The sequence below is a fragment of the Mytilus californianus genome, unplaced genomic scaffold (genome assembly GCF_021869535.1).
Source record: "Mytilus californianus isolate M0D057914Y unplaced genomic scaffold, xbMytCali1.0.p SCAF_6, whole genome shotgun sequence".
Taxonomy (NCBI): Eukaryota; Metazoa; Mollusca; class Bivalvia; order Mytilida; family Mytilidae; genus Mytilus; species Mytilus californianus.
Genome location: NW_026262712.1, coordinates 102,092,398 through 102,112,276, shown reverse-complemented (window position 1 = coordinate 102,112,276; position 19,879 = coordinate 102,092,398). Strand labels below are relative to the sequence as shown.

The window sequence follows — 19,879 nt, the reverse complement described above, 5'->3', positions numbered from 1 at the left end:
ATGACTGAAAAGCTCCATTTTCCCCGCTTTTCTTTCTGTTTCTGCTCCCAAAGCCTTTAATCTTCCCAGATCTTACCAAAGGCAGTTGTACTATTTATCCATATAGTTAGAACAAGGTTGGTGAGTGCCAGTGGGCCTACACAATGGATCTCTAGGACTCTTGTTGCTCCGAGATCCTCTACAATAATGCCTAGAATGCTAAATCATAGTTACCATGTACTGTCGCGAGGAGTCATCGCAGAAGTCTCGAATTGTGTAGAGGCTTTGTCCTGGCAGAAAGACACTCTTTTCGTGTCACCTACAAATTAATTAAACAGTATAGCCAGTGGTGATAAAGTGCTTATGACTCCAAACCACACTAGACGCATACACAATCCTGTTGTACAAACGACCAGCACACAAACAATAGGTAATAATAATCCGCACTTAATTGTAGACTCGGATGATTTTTAAGGTTATTTCCAGTGAACTACGTACTAGTCCTAACATTATCCAACATGATCAACTCTGATGCTTGCAATTAATTGGCAGGAATTTGATATTGATAATTGAAAATATGGCGGTTCGTACTATTCCGTATCAGATCATTCTCATTCGTACTAACCCTTAATTATACCGTAGCAAACCGATGTTTATCAGCAGTACATACGTGTCGTTGCATATTAAATCGTGTCATTTTCGTATTAAACCGCGTCGTATTGAAAGAATCCTTATCTCTTATGTCGACCACGACCACTTTCTCACACTACCCTTGGTAGATACGTCAAAACCAGTTGTCAAGCAAGCCGTTGTACATCCGTTTCGGATCAGTATCAGACTACGGAAACAGCATTTCCGGGATCATCCTCGAGATTTAATTCGTATAAATATACGTAGTAGCGCCGGCGAGGTAATTCGTGAATGTTTTACCTAGGCATTAATATTTTATGTTGTTACAATTTTTCTCTTATCAATATGTCGTTGTCTGCTTGAAATCAATTAGTAGAATAGAACTTTAAGAGTCAATTTCATTTTGATATGACGATTTAAGCTTAGTACGTGTACTGGTGAAAAGTCCATATTAAGACTTAAGATCAGTTGTTAAAATTATATTAATTACTATTTTTTATTAGAATACATGTAATTCAACATTTGTTATAAAAAGGACCATTAGAAAGTGTAGGCAGGATATCCGAACGTTAGAATACTGACCTTGTATTGCTACATTTAAATCCTTTCCAGCGGACTGTGTCGCTCGTATCGTTTTGTGTAATTTCTTATGTATCTTTGTTTTATGTAATTCTATTAATCATTTAGTTTTGAGTCAACAATAGAAAATTACAACTGAGTATTGCTAATTTATTCACATCCTGTGTTGTAAAATTACACGCAGTCTGACAATTAATTATCAAGGTCGGTGAACGTACGTAGTGATATCTAATCGTATCAAATATTCATAATTTAAAGTTCGCGGTTAGTAAACATAAAGATAAAAATAACTTCATGCATATGATAAACTTACACTTCCGAAAAATCAATCTAATTTTACTTTCTATTTGTTATCAATACAATATTCGGCCATTTTAGAACGCCATTTAAAAGGAATGTACTACATCTCCTTATTCTAATAAGACACATGGATGATCTGACGTTTGTTGATAGGCTAAAAAGAGCAGTTAATACGGATGATGCCGACGAACTCCTCCGTTTATGCTGTGATAGTTCAAAAAGGAAGGAGATTTTGAATTTTAAAGACGATGCTGGACATTGTTTATTACATCGGGTTGCTGGTTCTGGTACCGTTGACCTTATGCGAACTTTGATGGACATGGGTGCTGAAGATAATGAAGACGATTGCATTGAATTCGAAAAAACATGTTTACAAACTGCCTGTTCCCATGGAAACACAGAGGTCGTGAAATATTTTTTACAAACTGACGAGGGCTTAGAGGATGAGGCGTCAAAAATTGAATACAACGACTGTTATGAACTATTTTATTTTGCTGCAAAATCTGGGAACATTGAAACAATAAAAAATTTACAGAAAAAAAGCCAATTAGATATTAATCAAGTTTTCTCAAATGGAAGTACTGCATTATTGATGCTTGTGAAAGATAATGACTCAAAAGGCGTTGAAATTTTATGTAAATGTGGAGCTGATGTTAATATTGGAACGATCGGTAAAACTAAAAATCGAACTGGACTAAAAGCTATCCATACAGCTTCAAGAGGTTTCAAAAATTGTGCAGAAATGATCCAAATACTCTTAAAGTATGGTGCGAATGTAAATGAACCGCTTATAAGAAATAACCTTAACCAGCAACCCCTTTTTATGGCTTTATCAATGGGAAATGAAGGTAATGCTAGAGTGCTATTAGAGCATGGCGCTGATATATCATACAAGGGGGAAACTTTGGAAGGAACAATTGGTTGTTTTTGTCTAGCGATAAAGAAATGTCCATCGCTTGTTCTAGACTTTATCAAACGTGGTGCAAACCTGTACGAGACACACCAAAAAAGTTCAGTTCTGATGATTGCTTTAGACAGTAACGCAGGAAGTGAGTCTATTGAGGCTTTAGTTGAAGCTGGTGCAAATTTAAATTTTGGAAGAGACGGCAAAAATGTGATACAGTGTTGCACACATTATGGTATGTTATTTTACTGATTTACCATTTGTTTACCGGGGAAACATGACAGTCTTTTTAAAAACGAATTTTGCGAGGTAAATTTGCAGATTTGTTTAAAGCAAAAGTCGCGAAATATGTTGAACGAAATATCCTGATTATGTACTGGTTAGGTAAAATTGTTCTATTTCTCTGTAAGTACGTGCGTACTGATGCATCGTTCTTTTTTGAGTATATAAGGGCAAGACCGTTGATGCAGATATTTGTATTGCTGACCAAAAAGGCACCAAGCATACAATTCGAGGCTGCATTATTATTTATATGTTAGATAAGCAAAGTTAAAATTAATGTTTATATTTTTTTTTTTTTTTTTAATTAGAAAAGATTGGCACTTATGTAATTGACAGATTGATTTTCACGTTACATGACCATCAAAACATGGTGAAAATTAACTTATCATAGATACCAGGATTGAAATTTTATATTTTCGCCAGACGCGCGTTTCGTCCACAAAAGACTCATCAGTGACGCTCTAATAAAAAAAATTAAAAAGGCCAAATAAAGTACGAAGTTGAAAAAATTTGTCATTGAAAAATATAAAGGCAAGGAGATTTTATTTTAATTCGAAGATATAAATCCTTATCATCATGAAGTTTGTCAAAAACACAAAGATCAAATGTAAGTATGTCTTTATGTTCAGAAATTAAAAGGTGTCTTATATTCATAAGACATAACGAATTAAAAACAGAATATATAATTGGTGGATCAAATATTTCAGAAAAACAATAAGACAGGTTGTTTCCGGCCTGTTTTTTGTTACCTATGTTTTGTATCTGACTTGTACGACGTTTCAAGAAAAAAGTAGTACATTTCGCATTTAGAAGAGGTAGCAAAACTAAACATATTAGAAACTTGAATGGTTATATACCAGTTAATGTAAGTTACAGTTTAAACACATTTTTTTCACTTCTCTTTAGTCATTTTGTCAGCCGAGAGATTTTTAAAAAAAAATCAAGAATTTAATAACTTTATAAAAAGAACCCTTTCAAGTAAAAGGTGAATGTTGTACACATTTGAGACTTTTTAAAATGCAACTTCGCAAGAAAGTAATAAATAAAAAAGATGTCAGAGGTAAGCAAGCTACCGTTTGATTTTAATTGGGGAAAATGGGAAAGGGGGGATAATTTTTTTTTTAATTAAACAGGCTTGATCCTTTTTTTTTGTTGAACAAATGCAGGATGTGCCATTTCATCCCCCCATTTCTCCTTAAAAAATATCGTAAAAATCGTACGTTTGCGGCCAAATAAATGAATTCAATATACATGTATATGAATTCGATAACAATATAAATGTATCAAAAGAATTAATTTACTATCTCATTAGTGAATGAAATGGCATGGAAAAATGTATTTTGTCTTGTTATTAGATGTATATAGGCATATATATTGGATTTTTTTTTAAATATGTCTCTGAAAATGTTGATCAGGATTAAACATGTATCACTATATGATCCAATCGCAGCTTACCGTCCAAAATTGATGACATAAGTTGAATGATTTTCTTCAAGATTTGCTGCATATTTGAACATGTACTATGCTACACAGACACTTATTATTCATAAGATCAAACGTGCATTGGTGAGTTGATAGGGATTTTACCTTTTGATTAGATTTTATTTTTTTTATATATATTTCCTGTCTTATTTTATTGAAACAAGAACACACCCGCGATATCGCGGGTTCGTGACTGAATTAAAGTATATAACTATGTGTAAGCCCTATTTTAGCCTGGATTTTAAGTATTGGTATTGTCATCTGATAAAGTCATGCTGATTATAAGATGCACAGTTTTCTCTGCTTTCAAAATCTTTCTGTTTGAACCCGTCGACCTGGAACTTATCAATTATTGGTAATATTAATTATTTGGAAAACAAAAGGGTCTGGAATGGAGTAATTTTTAATCAACAGCATTGTCCTATATTAGTTATAAATAAAGTTGAATTCTTTGATTCGCCGTTTTAACGTCATGCCGGCTAACAAATTGGAAACTGTACCTATACGCCTTATTTTAAGTCTAGATTTTTAGTATTCGTATTGTCATCTTATAAAGTCATGCTGATTAAAATACTACAATAGGAAACAATGTGACAATGATTGAATTTAGTAGTGTGATTATGTGATTATAACCCGTGTATATAGCAAATCCTAAATACACCGTTTGGTGGTGCGCCTGTCAGATGCGGAACGTACAGATAAGGTAATATGTAACAGGTGAATATACTATTGGTATCGGTATCGGATTCGACCCGGTATGTACCGTTAAAACTAGCAGGAACAGAAATAGACTGTAAATAGTAGACATCGTTTTTTTATATAGAATAGACCGTTGGTTTTCCTGTTTGAATGGTTGGTTTTACAATAGTAAATTTTTGGGGCTGTTCGGTTTGAGTCAAGGGACCGTAGTTAAGATCCTATTTTGACCTATAATGGTTTACTTTAACAAATTGTGACTTGGATGGAGAGTTGTCTCATTGACTCATACCACATCTTCCTAAATCTATGATCCACAAGAAAAGATTTGCAAGTTAAAATTGTCGAAATTATCAGTCAACCCCTTATACGAGTTATAGCCCTTGAAAGACGAGTTTTACCTATTTACCATCTTGGCAGAAACTGAAGTCGATAGATACTGCAAATAGAAAAAACAATCAGCAAAATAAAATGAACAAATAACCAACATGACCGAAACGTCCGTCAACTTCAAATTGTCTATTTGACGATTTTTACTCAATTTTGTGTGATTTTTAATGAGCCAATAGGACATAAAAAGAAACTATGAAAAAGGAAATATTATCAGTATCTTAACAAATACTAGGAATTATAATAACATATTCTGTTAGCTCTTTACATGAGTTACTGGCTTGATGATTCTGATAATTATTTGTGTTTTATGTGAAACTATATGTGATAGAGTTTAGCTGTAAATATCAAATAGGATCAGCACAACAAGATGCACAAATAAGCCACCGTGGTTGTAAGAGTTACTGCCATTAGATAAATATATATGGTCAGAACAATAAATGAACTAAAACTTGAAACAGCTAATATTATCATCAAGACAATATTTTTGACCTCACAATTTCTATTTTAACACTATAGTTATTGTTGCATTTTATCAATTTAATGCAAAATTCTAAAGTGAGCGATACAAAATCACCGGATACTCTAGCTTCTGTACCCATTCAGATAATTCATATATAGAACCATGAGATTAGTTTTATGATATTTCTATAAATTTTGCGGTTGATTTCAAGAAAGCCTTTCTGAACTTTCATTAGTATAACAATGCATACATACTCTTTTCAAAATTCAGTTCCCATCCATACACACCGACAAACAAACTAACAAACTATTACTAGATCTAGAAATGTGTTATAAAACTTTACAATGGAAAGGACGAAAGGGGATTTAAATATGATGATGCTTAGATATATTCATGATGTGAAACTCATTCACTTTATGTAAAAAAATAAAAGCAATTTTTACAATTTGAACTATTATTATAATGACATAATTTTATCTGTTTTAGACCAGCTGAAATCATTTCTTAATGCTGGAATATCTGTGCAGGATATCGAGTGCAATTACAAAGTACCTACATTAGGATTGGCTTTGCATACTTTGCTAAGTAATAATATCTATACTTTTGGACGATCGGGTCTGGAAATTGAAAGTCAGGAATTAGAATTGATTAAAAATGATGTAGCGGATTTAATTTCAAACGGTGCCAATCCAGATTTATCAACCCAGGAACTGGAAATACCGTTGATTACAGCAACCAAAAATCGTCTGCAAGGTGTTTTCGAAATGTTAATAGCTGTAGGTGCCAACATACATCAACTTGGAAAAGATGGCAATTCAGCTGTTCATGTGTGCTGCATAGGTTAGTTTTATTTGTTAATTGTGATATACTTGCAACAACAAAAAATATTTAAAAAATAAAACGTGTTTCCTGCTATATGATAGCAAACTGTAAACAGTTCATTATCCTTTTAAAGATAAAACAGTTAAATTTTTGCATCTTAAAATTGATAATGTAAAGATAAGAAAACTGTAAAATCGAGGCGAGTTTAATATTATAGTATGTTATTCACGATGCTCCCCTACCCATCGATGCATTTTTTCACTGCTCATTACATTCTGATGGGGGAGGGGGGTGCATCGTGAATAACATACTATAATATTAAACTCAACTCGATTTTACAGTTTTCTTGAGTTCTACAGACGTCTTTTTGTCGTAGCTAAGCTTTATTTGTTGATTTCTATTTGTGGTTCCAAATAGGACCCACGTTACTAAGGAAGTGCTTTAGGCATCACACTGGTGTCAGAAGTAATGATTATTGTGAATTTATTCGTCGGAAAAGTTTGGAAATTCATCGGAAAGTTGACAGTTTGGAAAACCACGTGAGTTGACGATTGGGCAATCCAGAAGCGGATCCCCGTCAAACATAATTATTCCGGTGAGATCTTGTGATTTTTTTACTTACTTACTTATAATTACTGAAAATTCATTAAATTTTACAAAAAATTACTGACGAAATTTTGCATTTGAAAAAATAATAATTCCGGTTGCTCCGACCTCGTCACCAAATTTCCGAACATACATGTTGATCTACAGATAATTATAATCTTTGTGAATAGCAATTAAATTGCAGACATGAATGACAATCGGAAAATTGAATTTAATAAAGTCATTGAGACGGGTTATGATAGAAAAGTCAGCTAAGATTCCCAACCAAATGGTGATCAGTTAGGCATAAAAATGCTTAACGTGTTAGAAAGGATTGGTAACGACATGGTTACCTTGGCTGAAACCATGACTGATATGTTAAGGAAACAGGATGAGATGTCTGTCAATACAATGCAACTACTCCACCATCAAAGTAGAACTTTAGAAGATTTAAACAATACCTTTTTGCAGAACCGGGAGACATTAAAATCGGATCTTAAGAGCAAGTACTTCTGGTTACACAGATGACGAATTTTCGGGATCTTCTATTTGTCCAAAGTATGGATTATTTGATGTCGAACATCTAGACCCTAGTTTATGTGACGACAAACCAGTTGACAGTTTCCAGATTGGTCAAGGGAACAGTCCTAGACCATCTTCATTCAATCAAGATAGTAAGTCGAGATCAGATTTACAGCTCGGTCGTGGGAACAGTCCCCGACCACATCCTTTCAATCAAGATAGTCTGAATCTGAATGAGTACGTTGCAGGGTCAGTATATGGCATCAATGGCAACGGGAGAGAGGCGCTGGAAAATTAGTCCAACGTTGTGAGAGCAACAGAAGTCTTAAAGCTCTCGATTGTCTTGGCACACACGAGATTGTCTGGTAGTCTATTCCAATCGGATATTGTTCTTACAAAGAAGACTTTTTATATTGATCGGATTTGCTAGGTGGAATTTTGAAGCACCGACTGTTGTTTTGAGCAAATTTATCTACAATGTTTGTTGTTTTACAGTCACTAATTTTTTTTTGATTTTATTTGTCGTTGTCGTTTTGGTCTCTCCCTAACTTATACTGAGTCTTGTGGTATAGCTGGTACCAACTTCCCGGCCACCTTGTAGAGAAAAGTGAGTCTACTGTGACGAGGTCTATTTTCCAATGTCAGAAGTTTTAGTTCATTCATAATTCTCATTATACTTCCTTCCTCTCTGCTTGTATAATCCCCACTGATGAAGCACACTCTTGTGTCTGGACTCGTTCAAGTGCATTAATGTCTTTGATTAAGTAAGGGTCCCATACTATCGACGCATATTTTTGAAGTGACCGGATAAGTCCTATATACGCCTGTTTCCTGCAATCCTTTAGACAGTGACGGAGGTTTCGTCGCAAGAAGCCTAGAGTGGAGTTGGCCGTCATCACGGTTTTAGCAATGTGGACGCCCCATCTCAGATCATCTGAGATAATAACACCGAGATACGGATTTTGTTGTAACAGTTGCAGGATGTGATTGTCCAGTTTGTAAAAATGAGATGATTTGTTGTTGACGCTCATCACGTAACATTTTTCGGCATTAAATCTCATACCCCATGCATTTTGGTGGCCCATTCTTCCAACGATACAAGGTCGTTTTGTAGTAGTTGGTGGTCCTGTTGTGTTTGGACTTTCCTATATAGTAGGCAATCGTCGGCGAATACTTTGACTTGGGATTTAACAGTTGCAGGTAAGTCATTTATGTGACAAAGGAACAGCAGCGGTCCTAATACCATGCCTTGAGGTACTCCTGATGCTAAACCTACAGGGTTCGAATTTTCGCCATCTACCAGGACTCTCATAGATCGTTTTGTAAGGAACATGTTGAGCCAATCTAGTATTGGATAATCAATACCATAACTTTCGAGTTTGGATAACAGCCTTTTGTGCGGGACCGTATCGAGGGCTTTAGAGAAATCAAGTATTACAATATCTGTCTGCAGGCCTTAAGCTTTGTCATGAAGTTGGAATAAATCGTTCATAGTTGTTAAAAGCTTGGTTTCACAGGAGAAACTTGAACAGAAGCCATGCTGGAGTGGTGAGAGTATATTGCTCTTTCGAGGTGTTTCAGGATGTTTTTACATAAATTATATGATATGCACAAGCAGCTTGCAGGTAACGCAGTCAAGAAAAACAGGTCCATAGTTCTCTGGTGTGTTTACATTTCCTTTCTAAAATACTTGAGTGATGTTTGCATTTAACCAATTAGAAGGTAGGGTGCCAGAGTTTGTGGATTGCTGGAAGATGTGTCTCAGCCCAGGTGCTAGTTGTTTAGAGCAGTTTTTCAGAACAATGTTTGGTAAGTTGTCTGGCCCAATGGCTTTAAATGACTTTATGTTCTTCAAAAGTGTCTCAACTCCCTTTGTTGTTATTGTCAGTAGTGGTTTTGATTTGTCAACTTTCTTATCAATGTTTGGTGTCGCATTTACCGTGTCTTTTGTTAAAACCGATTCAAATTGGTTTAATAGTATATTTGCTTTCTCCTTCTTGTCGTTTGCAAGTGCTCAATTCTGTTTCATTGCTGGTATACCAATGTTTTCATGTCGTATGGATTTAACATAACGCTAGAATTGTTTTATGTTGTTTTCTTTTAAATCTTGGTAATTAGTGTTGTTTATATAGTTGATCTCTGCTTTCTTAAATTCTTTTTTGTACTTTTTTGGGAAGCTTTTTTAATCGTTCCACTGTTTAGATTTCTTAGCATTCTTATAGAGTCATATTTTGCGTTTTAACATCCGGCTTTGATTTCTGTTGAGCCACGGCGGTGAATTTCTAGATGAGCATAGCTATGACGGGGTGTATTTGTCGATAATTGTGAATACGGCGGTGGTGAAGGTTGATCATAGTTCCTCAACTGGAGTGGTGGTTTGGGATTCCATAACTGTTGACAGTTGTTCCATTTCTTTGTATAACAGAACCAAACTTGCTATATTGACTTCAGCTTTACTTTACATCATTTTATGATCTATTTCAACCAATAAAAAACAGATAAAGCGTTAGTCCAAATACTATTTTATTAATTTTAAGCTCAAATTGGACTGGTAGTAAAAGATCGGTTATTCAAAGAAAACTGCATATGGATAATACTACTGGCCAATATACTTTTTTTATTCTCAATATCATTGTTCTATTTATTAATTTCTATTAGGAAAGCAATGTGCTTACCAATAGTCATATTTTTACCAGAGGTTGTTCATTTAATAAAAATATATTAGTCCTAACCTAAGACATAATTGAGAATTCTGTCCCCCCTTTTTTATTCAAATTGGAAAAGGGACATCTTTGGTATAAACCATTAACCTGTGGTACAACATAAATTATTAAGAGCAATTTATATATCCTTCAGCTGGATAACTTGCTAAACTGGTTTAAAATTGCATGTACAGTGAGATTTTGGAATTCTTACATGAGTATATACCAATTGCCTAGATTGTAAAAGGCTACCATAAGAAAACCAATAAAACTTGAAACATCATTGGATTATTTGACCAAGAGCTATTTTTTTACCATTAACAAGTCATAATATACATGTTTTATTGATTTCTATCCCAAATAATGCAAAAATAAGAACTTAGAGTCAAGTCTTAACTGCATGCATGTTGTATGACCATAAAAGGCTAAAATACCTTATCATGTCAATTTAAGAGCTGAAATGTCACCTTTTATTTTAAGTTCAAATAAAGTGTCAATCATTGCATGTAAAAGCAACACTTTCTGGTGTCTTGTACTGAAAAAATCAACACACCTTTAATGGCATATAAGAAAGAACTGGTTCCCGGAACTTCAGATGTACCAAAACAGGTACTTCAGATCTGACAAACAGGCAAAATGTACCCTCTTTTTAAAATTTGGTGCAGTTTTTTAAATATTCAAATTTATAAGTCAAAAAGTGTTCTACAATGATCACCAGTCATTCAGCTTTCATTTGATACCAAAAATAGCTAAATATTCTACATATTTTGAAAGTTACACTCATGCGTAGGAACTATTTTGTGTTAAATATGTACTACTTTCTGGTATGTGCTTTATGGCCAGGCCCGAATTAGTGGTGTTACACCTGTAGATAGTAAGCCGTCATCAGAATTACAGCTCAGTCTTGGGAACAGTTCCAGACCATCTTTATTCAGTTTATATGATAAAACAACAGAATATTCGCAGTTCGGACGAGGGCACAATCCCGTGCGATCGTCACAGAATTTAGATGATGACAGACAGACCGGGAGTTTGCAGTCCCAGGCCAACTGGCAATTTGTACACACCATTGTCATCAACTCAAAGATATACAACAACACATCTCCCTTTTAGACCGTTATTACGTACTATACAAAGATGTTAGTCTAGATCAACTCCTATGAGCACAAACATTACGAAGATTCACCAAGAAACATGCAATCTTCGTTTTCTCGTGAGAATGCAGCAATGCTGCACAGTAGTAATAATACACAGCAGACAAGACAAAGAGTAACGAAGAATGACGTTCCCCACCCAAAACTTCCAACATTCGACGGAAAGGATAATTATGAAGTGTTCATTATCCCTTACAACAGGTCAGCTAGGAGAAACGAAAGGACAGAAGAGAAAAAGTTAGATAGGTACATTAAATGCCTGCGAGGACAGGCGAGTAAATTCATGACAGTAATTCAACGACAGGAAAGAAATACATTTGAATTCCTGTCGCATCACATGGAAAACAGGATCAACCGAATAGAACCCTCAACCACTGCACGAAAAAACTAACTGATATTAGACAACACAATGAAAAAAATGAAGAGTTTGCTAAAGAAGTAAGTCTTTTAGTTTCAAGAGCATACCCAACAAGTAATATCGAGTTACAAGATGAACTAGCAGCGGAACACTTTCTGAAGGGCCATAAGAACCCCAAGATACCATACGAAGATTTAAATAGTCAACCTAAGACTGTATCTTCTGCACTAGATATTGTTTAACAACTACAACACAAGTATCATGCTACGTTGGGAAGAAATGTTGATTTTAGTACAAAACAAAGGTCCAGACGCGTTACATGGAAAGATGAGAATGACGAAGATGAAAACAGTAATGACCAATATGAAACGATGGAAACCGTAAGACAATTGTTTACTTCATTTCGGAAACCAGATAATCAAAGTTTACAGAATGAAATCAAAGCACTAAGAGATCTTTTAGAAAGGGCTATGCTGAAAGATTCAAAACCAGCTACCCCGACAACACAGTCAACGGGATGTTATTTTTGTGGCGATAAGAGCCATTTCAAACGTGATTGTTCAAAAAGATCACGATCCCCCAGCTCTATAAGAAGACTACACACTGGCGCTAATCGTGAAAGGAGAACTGTTTATAAAATTGGCAGAGGACAAGGTTTACTCATTCCAACTCAAGTCAATGGCAATAAGGTCGATGCTATAGTTGATACAGGAGCAGATGTTACGGTACTTTCTATATCATTTGCATATGTTATTGATTTGAGCGGTAGTATAGGTATGAAAGCTTGCTAATTGAATGCAGAAAAAGGAAATGAAATATGCGATAAGCAATCGCATGAATTGGTTGCCGTAATATTGGATGAGTCTGATGCGTTACCGACGACGAATCTGATAGTTCAAGGAAAGATAATTCAGTATTGGAAGATTATACCATTACTTTTTTTATCCATCTTCGCTAGCCAAGGGTTACTATCCACTCCCTCTCCTCTCCACCCTTGGCAGATTAAGCCAATATTTGTGATAACAATGTTGCGCCATCTATCGTATGATGAAAATCACGCCCATTCCGAATTCTTGACCAATGGTAGCACTCAAACTCTCTTTATTGTGGAGCTGAAAACATGGTTGCGTCTAGAGTTAACAAATTTGATAAAACAGGAAACGAAAATACGTTGACATTCCAACATTTGTGCAAGAAACATACACAGGAACTTCTATTAGTTGATTAAGAACATTTAAATTGTCACTAAATATCGTCGTATGTTTTGGTGGTAAACACTTGTTGCTCAATCAGCCCGTGACAATTGTTTACCAACATTGTCTACATTTACACGTGATCATATTAAAGGCGTTTTTGATTAGATGCAGCCAGTTCCGACTGCAACCAATGAAAATCATTATCTCGTGGATCCGAGATTCTCTCTTGATCCGCCAAGGGTGGAGAGGAAGGGAGTGGATCGTAACCCTTAGCTAGCGAAGATGCATTTGATCAGACTACTTGTATACAGAGTTTGGATTCGGGCATCAGGTAACCGAAAATACAATGAAGGATTCAACAATACAAGATACCGAATCAGAATATACTGAAATTATAGCGCTTGATTTGTGGACACAGAGTCCAGTTTCAGGTGGTATTCTGATTGATGTCAACTTCACCAAGAAAGCCAAGTATCTCATTGATGCCTTAAATACAGAGATTACAACAAAGATTTCTGTGCATTCATGCAATGAATTTAAAATCACCATGAACTTTTATAACTTTTATATGCCTTTACTGGGCATCGAATCCCTATTTGTAGTGTGTTATGTGTAACTGACATCAAAACATCGACGAAACATCTCGGCTACCAATGAGTTGCAATTGAGATGTATATTTATATAAACGAACATAGATCTGTAGTCTAAGATGCGTGTTTTTTTTAATTGGTTGTTTTTGGCTTTGAACCAGCTATCAGTAACTGTGAGTACTCTCCGATCTGTACTTAGTCTCTTTTTGTTGTTGGGATGTACAAGTACCCGGCCACGTCCACATTTTATTAGATGTATTTCTATTTTTATCCATCTGATGAGTTAAGACTTTTCACTGATTTTTATAGTTCGTTCTTTTGGTGTGACATCACTGTTCCAGGTGAGGGGAAGGTGGGATCCCGCTAACATCTTTAACTTGTGTGCCTGTCCAAAGTGAGGAGCCTGTTATTCAGTGGTTGTCGTTCGTTGCTGTTTTAATTATTTGTTATTCGTTCATTTTGTTTTTGTACCGTTAGTTTTCTCGTTTGAATTGTTTTACATTTGTAATTTCGGGACCTTTTATAGCTGACTATGCAGTATGTGCTTTACTCATTGTTGAAGGCCGTACGGTGACTTATAATTGTTAATTTCTGCGTCATTTGGTCTCTTGTGGAGAGTTGTCTAATTGGCAATCATACCACATCTTTTATGTATATAGTTTATAAACAAAACACACAAAAAATCACATTATAAATCGAACATTGTTTCTGTTAGCGCTTTCAACGCATCTCCTACACCAGTGACGACTCTACAACAGATTTTATCCATCGGATCACCAGCAGTGATGGTGATACATGGCTGACAAAACATTCTGTATATAATTAGTCTAAACATCAGTCCAACAATGTTAGATCTGTAAATTTGCCTTCGCAAATTTTTTGTTCTTCCCTCGCCGGGATTCGAACTCATGCTACTGAGATATCGTGGCACCAAATCGCCTTGCACTATATATATATATGTAGGACTCGGAGGTGCGATGGGGACGCTGAAGTGCGATGGTCACGCCGAAGAGCGATGGTCTACGCCGAAGTGCGATGGTACGTTCGCTGATGTGCGATGGTCTATTTGATGCATGATGTCTAGTTTAAAATCTACAGATGTGCAATTGTTATGAGAAGTACATGTATATGTTTTAATAGCTAGTACATGTATATGAATTTACATTCATTTTGGACTGTCCTAAATAACAGTTGCTTTCTAAATGAGAGATCGTCCTCTTTGATTTTCTGCATGTGAACATAATTCTGCATTAACATTTTATCTTTACTGGTTCCTCTCATGAGTTCCTGGATTACCGTAATATTATTATACTGAGTGTCTGTATGCGAACCCGTATGTAGTAAGAGAATGTCACGCCCCATCGTACGTAAAAAGGAACCGTTTGTAGATTTCTAAAAAAAAGTTTGCTACAGAAGGTTAACTTTCCCCTATTCATCAATCTTCGCAGTTTCTCGTATATAGTTTTTAAAGTTTACGAGCCCCTTATAAACTTAAAACCCCGGAAAACTGCTTCTAACATACAAATTGATATATACATCGAAAAGTTTTGAAAATGTAGTTTGTGTAGACCATCGGACATCGGCGTTATCACCATCGCACAACAAGATAGCGTCACAATGCCACCATCGCACTTCAGCGTAATCAAAAACGTACTTCAGCGTCAAACCATCGCACCTCAGCGTAACCATCGCGGTTCGGAGTACCATCGCGGTTCAGAGTCCAACATATATATATATATATATATGTGCACCGTACATTGAACTATATTAATGTTAATTTTTGTGACATTTGGTCTCTTATGGATAATTGTTTCATTGACTACAACATCTTATTTTTATATGTATGATCCACATCGGTTCAAGGGACACACAGTGGTTGTACCTTTATATATACATAAAAGACACTCATACAGTACAAGTTGGTAGCCGCGAGGTTTAGATGAATAAATATTAGAGTCAAGTTAGTTTTAAATCTGAACGAATTTCTTTCTTTTTTTATGTATGTTTTTTCAGTTATAATATTTCAAAAATAAAGACTTTCATCGTCCTTCTGGGTGTTTTTACGTACCAAAAGAGGGAATGGAAATGAAAAAAATATATAAATATAAATTGGTAGTGTTAAAGTGGTTTTCTGAATTTACTTTCATTACAAACGCTCAAAGTAAAATATTTGAAATTTAATGACGGATATGTGATTTTAACAAATTGTTTTCTTTCATGAATAATGTAGATGCATAAGTTCAATTTATTGATTTGATTTGAATTATGAGTTTTCCGATAGGCAATCCAAATAATATTTTTTCCATTTTAAACAAATAATTTTCGAAGCCTCTTTTCTAGGACAAAGCATGTATGTCATGCATAGAGGATTAACAAGCTTAAGCCTCTGGAGTGTTCAAAATACTTCATATTTTCTGCGTGAATTGGGACAATATAAAAAAGTAATCGGGAGGTTTGGATTTACATCCGTGTTAGTCTTCATTTCCTTCTTGTGATAAAACAAAAGAACATTTTAGATGTTACAGTAAATAGTTTGATTAAGTAAGACCAAAATAAAGGGTTTAATTTTCTGTACAGACTTTGTGAACAATATCAAATGCTAGTATTGAAACATCCAGCTTTTATCAACCCACCCTAGTACATGTACGTTAAGGAATACGGTTTTCATATACAAATGTCAAGGGACCAAACCTGGAATTCTGAGTTGGAAATGTTCCTGCCAAAAGATAATATAATACCAAGTTTAAACATATATTCAACTCGGATTATATTTCATGAGATATCTAAATTTAATTTTACCCTTTGGACACCCAAAACTTTATCTAATGAAATAACATTTCAAAACGTTTAGTAGAAGTAAAACAAAGCTGGTTCTTTAGTTTAAAAAAAGTAATAACGCCTTCTTCCAATTTTGATTGGAAAAAATATTCGACTAGCACCTAACTGCGATTTTCTTATTTCATGCCTTAGACGTTTTACTGGCTACATGTAAAATGGATCAGATCACATTTTCAGTATTAGTATTTTTGTCTTTTAAAGAGTCAAACTGGAAATTCTTGGAAATTCTGATTACAGCTGACACAGACCTAAATAAAGCCAACGCAAAAGGAGACTATCCTCTAGAGCTTGCTATAAAAGGAAACCCAGATTTGTACTCAGAAGTTCGTAGATTTAGCAAAACAAATGTTAACAATACAAGCGTGTTGGAAGATATTATCACAAAAATGCTAAATAAAGGAGCAAATCCGAACCTTACTAAAGGTGGTAAAAATTCTCCTTTAATATTAGCTATAATGGAAAGATTAGACAAAATTGTCGAAGTATTACTTCATGCCGGTGCTGATGTATCTCATATTGGTAAAAACAAGACTACAGCATTTGCATCTTGTTTAAGAAATGGTTAGTATTACTTTTATTTTGAAAGTAGAAAGTAAAATAAAAAAAAAGCGAATTCCGAGGAAAATTCAAAACGGAAAGTTCAAATGGCAAAATCAAAAGCTCAAACACACCAAAAGAAGGGGTAACAACTGTCATATTCCTAACTTGGTACAGGCATTTCCTTACGTATAAAATGGTGGATTAAACCTGGTTGTATAGGTAGCTAAACCTCCCACTTGTATGACAGCCTGAAAAAATCCATTTACAGGAATATGGAAAAAAAAAGTGGGGGAGCTTAAGCAGCGTTTACTCACTTGCATTCTTGTAAACATCATGTTCACTGCACAAAAACCTTAAAATTTCAGTACACACAAAAAGAATACCGGCATTCACTTTCTAGATACTTTGACTTATCACAGCTACAAAAATCTCCCCCAACTACTAAATATCCATTTTTGACGCGCAAATAACCTTAGATGAATTTGGCTCTTTGTTTTATGTATTTTTGTCATATAGCTCTTCAACTGTTTCGGTACTTATACATCCCTCGGATTTCAAATTTTTGGCTTTGAGCGTTCCTGATGAAGGTAAATCCAGAAAAGCGCTTCAGACGCATGAAATTATTAAACGTGTTGTTTTCAATTTTTTAACGATTACAATGCATCTTTAGACACGAGTTTAATTGATTGAAAATAAGAATCGTACATAAGTTACAAATGTATATTTATCCCGGAACTGTCCAACCAACCACATTTTCAGCTCATTTTTTGTGATTTGAATTGGATAGTAATTGGTTAAATTAGTGATTTGCTTTTGAGATTCATTCATTTAATTATTTGAAACATACGATTCTGCAATTGATCGACAATCGAATTATACGTCGTGTTTTTGAATTTTTTGTTGTGGAATTCTACTTAAATTATTTTATTAAAATTCACTTGAACAAAATAAAGAAATGACCGAATGTAGTTATTTACGATGTACAGCAAAGTAATTGCGTTAAATTTTGACTTTTGGTCACATGAAGACATGACAAATTTAAATTTTGACCCCGTCATCATAATTATGGTAAACGCGAAAATTGAAATAAACAAATGAAATATGTGAACGTGGCTCTAACGTGCGTTTAGTAAACTTGATGCTTGGACTGCATTTAAATGTATAATATGACTTACGATTAGAGTATTATCTTTTTTTCAACGGCCTTCAACAATGAACAAAATCCATGCTGCATAGCAAACAATACAATGCCCTAAATTGACAGATATCAAACAATTCAAACAAGATGTTTACATTGGTCAAATAATATAGATTTGTCACGGAAATTAAACATATAACATCTTAGGCATGGTCTGACTAGTAGATTAGTTGCACTTAACTTCAAATTGATACACAATAATTTAAATGTTTAGAATACATTCTAACAAGAATATGATATTCCAAAAGTTTCATTATTCTATATGCAAAGAAACTTGCTACTACATGTAGCTGCAAATACGAATCACTGATCAATAGAGAAGGCAAATTTATTTTAAGATAGATAAGATTATTGATTTGGTTTTTAGGACTCAAGAAGACCAACACCTTAAGAATACTTATAGAAAATGGGTTACCACTGAATCAGCCAAATTCTGCCGGAAAGTATCCTCTTGAATTTCTGATCCATAAACGTTGTGATTGTACCTTAATTTCATTAATGCTTTCAAACGGAGCCGATCCAAATATCATAGCAAAGGAAAATCCTGTTTTAACCAGGACAGTAAAATTGAAACTGTATGATGTGTGTATAGACCTGTTAGATGCAGGGGCTGATATAGGCGTGAAAGATGAAGATGGATGTACTGCATTCGATATTTTTACAAGTAAGTTGGATTATAGTGTAGTATTCATTAAGTTTCCGACTTGTTTAAACACAGAACATGAGACTCTTAAGATGTCGATGCACCTTTTGTAGATCATGCGATTCCCTGAAAGTTATTACCTGGGTGTCTCTCTTCTTACTGAACTCATGAGATTTGAATATCGGTAAACTAACGTTGCAAAAAAAATAAAGGATGTATAATATGTTGTTGTTGTTTTATAAGTGATTTAGACTTTAAACGTTTTGCAAACTACAAATCGTTTGATGCTAGTCATATCTACATATTGTGAGATATAATTATATATAATATGAAGATGTGGTATGATTGTCTTATGATTGATAGTTTATTACTGATGGACATTATGTATATTATAAACAAGAAATCATAGATATCTGGAAAACGTTTGAAATATCTAGCGAATTCAAATTGTATAGTTTTTCTATTTGACAGCATTTATGTACGTTTTGGCAATAACGTTTATCGACAGGTTGTTATATTCTTATTGGCACCAATTGCACCCTTAACGAGGCCCTATCTAAAAGAATTGTGAAAAATCTGACCAATAACTATGTCTGTATTTTTTTCTCAATTCCTTTTAAAGTATAATGAATGGATTAAGCTAAAAAAATATATACCTTACCTTTATTGTAGTAACGGGAGGGACATGCTAAAATAGGGCTTATATTATATTGGATATATGGTAAAAATTAGCCTGAAATGAACTAAAAGTGATTTAAAAAAAAACTGTTCAATAACTAATTTTGTTTTTCACATATGACATGTATCAAACATCACTCTTTCGATTCCAAGTCAGAAAACCGGGTGTTGCGGAGGAAAATTTTGATAGGGGGGCTCTCAAAACCCACATTTTACCATTCTTCTTATGAAAATAAAAATGTTAATTGAAAATATCCAAAATTAATTTTAAAAAATGTAATTAGTTGGCTCTTTGTAATCCCAGATGATCAAAACTGTAATTATTAATCGAAAAAACATGCTTAAGAG

At 34.5% G+C, this 19,879-nt stretch overlaps 1 protein-coding gene across 2 annotated transcripts in view; it reads left to right on the top strand.

Moving 5' to 3' along the window:
* Positions 1–1,550: 1,550 nt before the first annotated feature.
* The window catches only part of LOC127705457 (uncharacterized), a 123,197-nt gene continuing 104,868 nt past the window's right edge, over positions 1,551–19,879 (top strand). For both annotated transcript variants that reach the window (XM_052209782.1, XM_052209781.1), the window contains exons 1-4: positions 1,551–2,627; positions 6,192–6,545; positions 16,674–17,033; positions 18,578–18,874. In XM_052209782.1, coding sequence (XP_052065742.1) covers positions 1,616–2,627; positions 6,192–6,545; positions 16,674–17,033; positions 18,578–18,874 — 2,023 coding nt within the window. In that variant the 5' untranslated portion in view covers positions 1,551–1,615. The remainder of the gene's footprint in view (positions 2,628–6,191; positions 6,546–16,673; positions 17,034–18,577; positions 18,875–19,879) is intronic.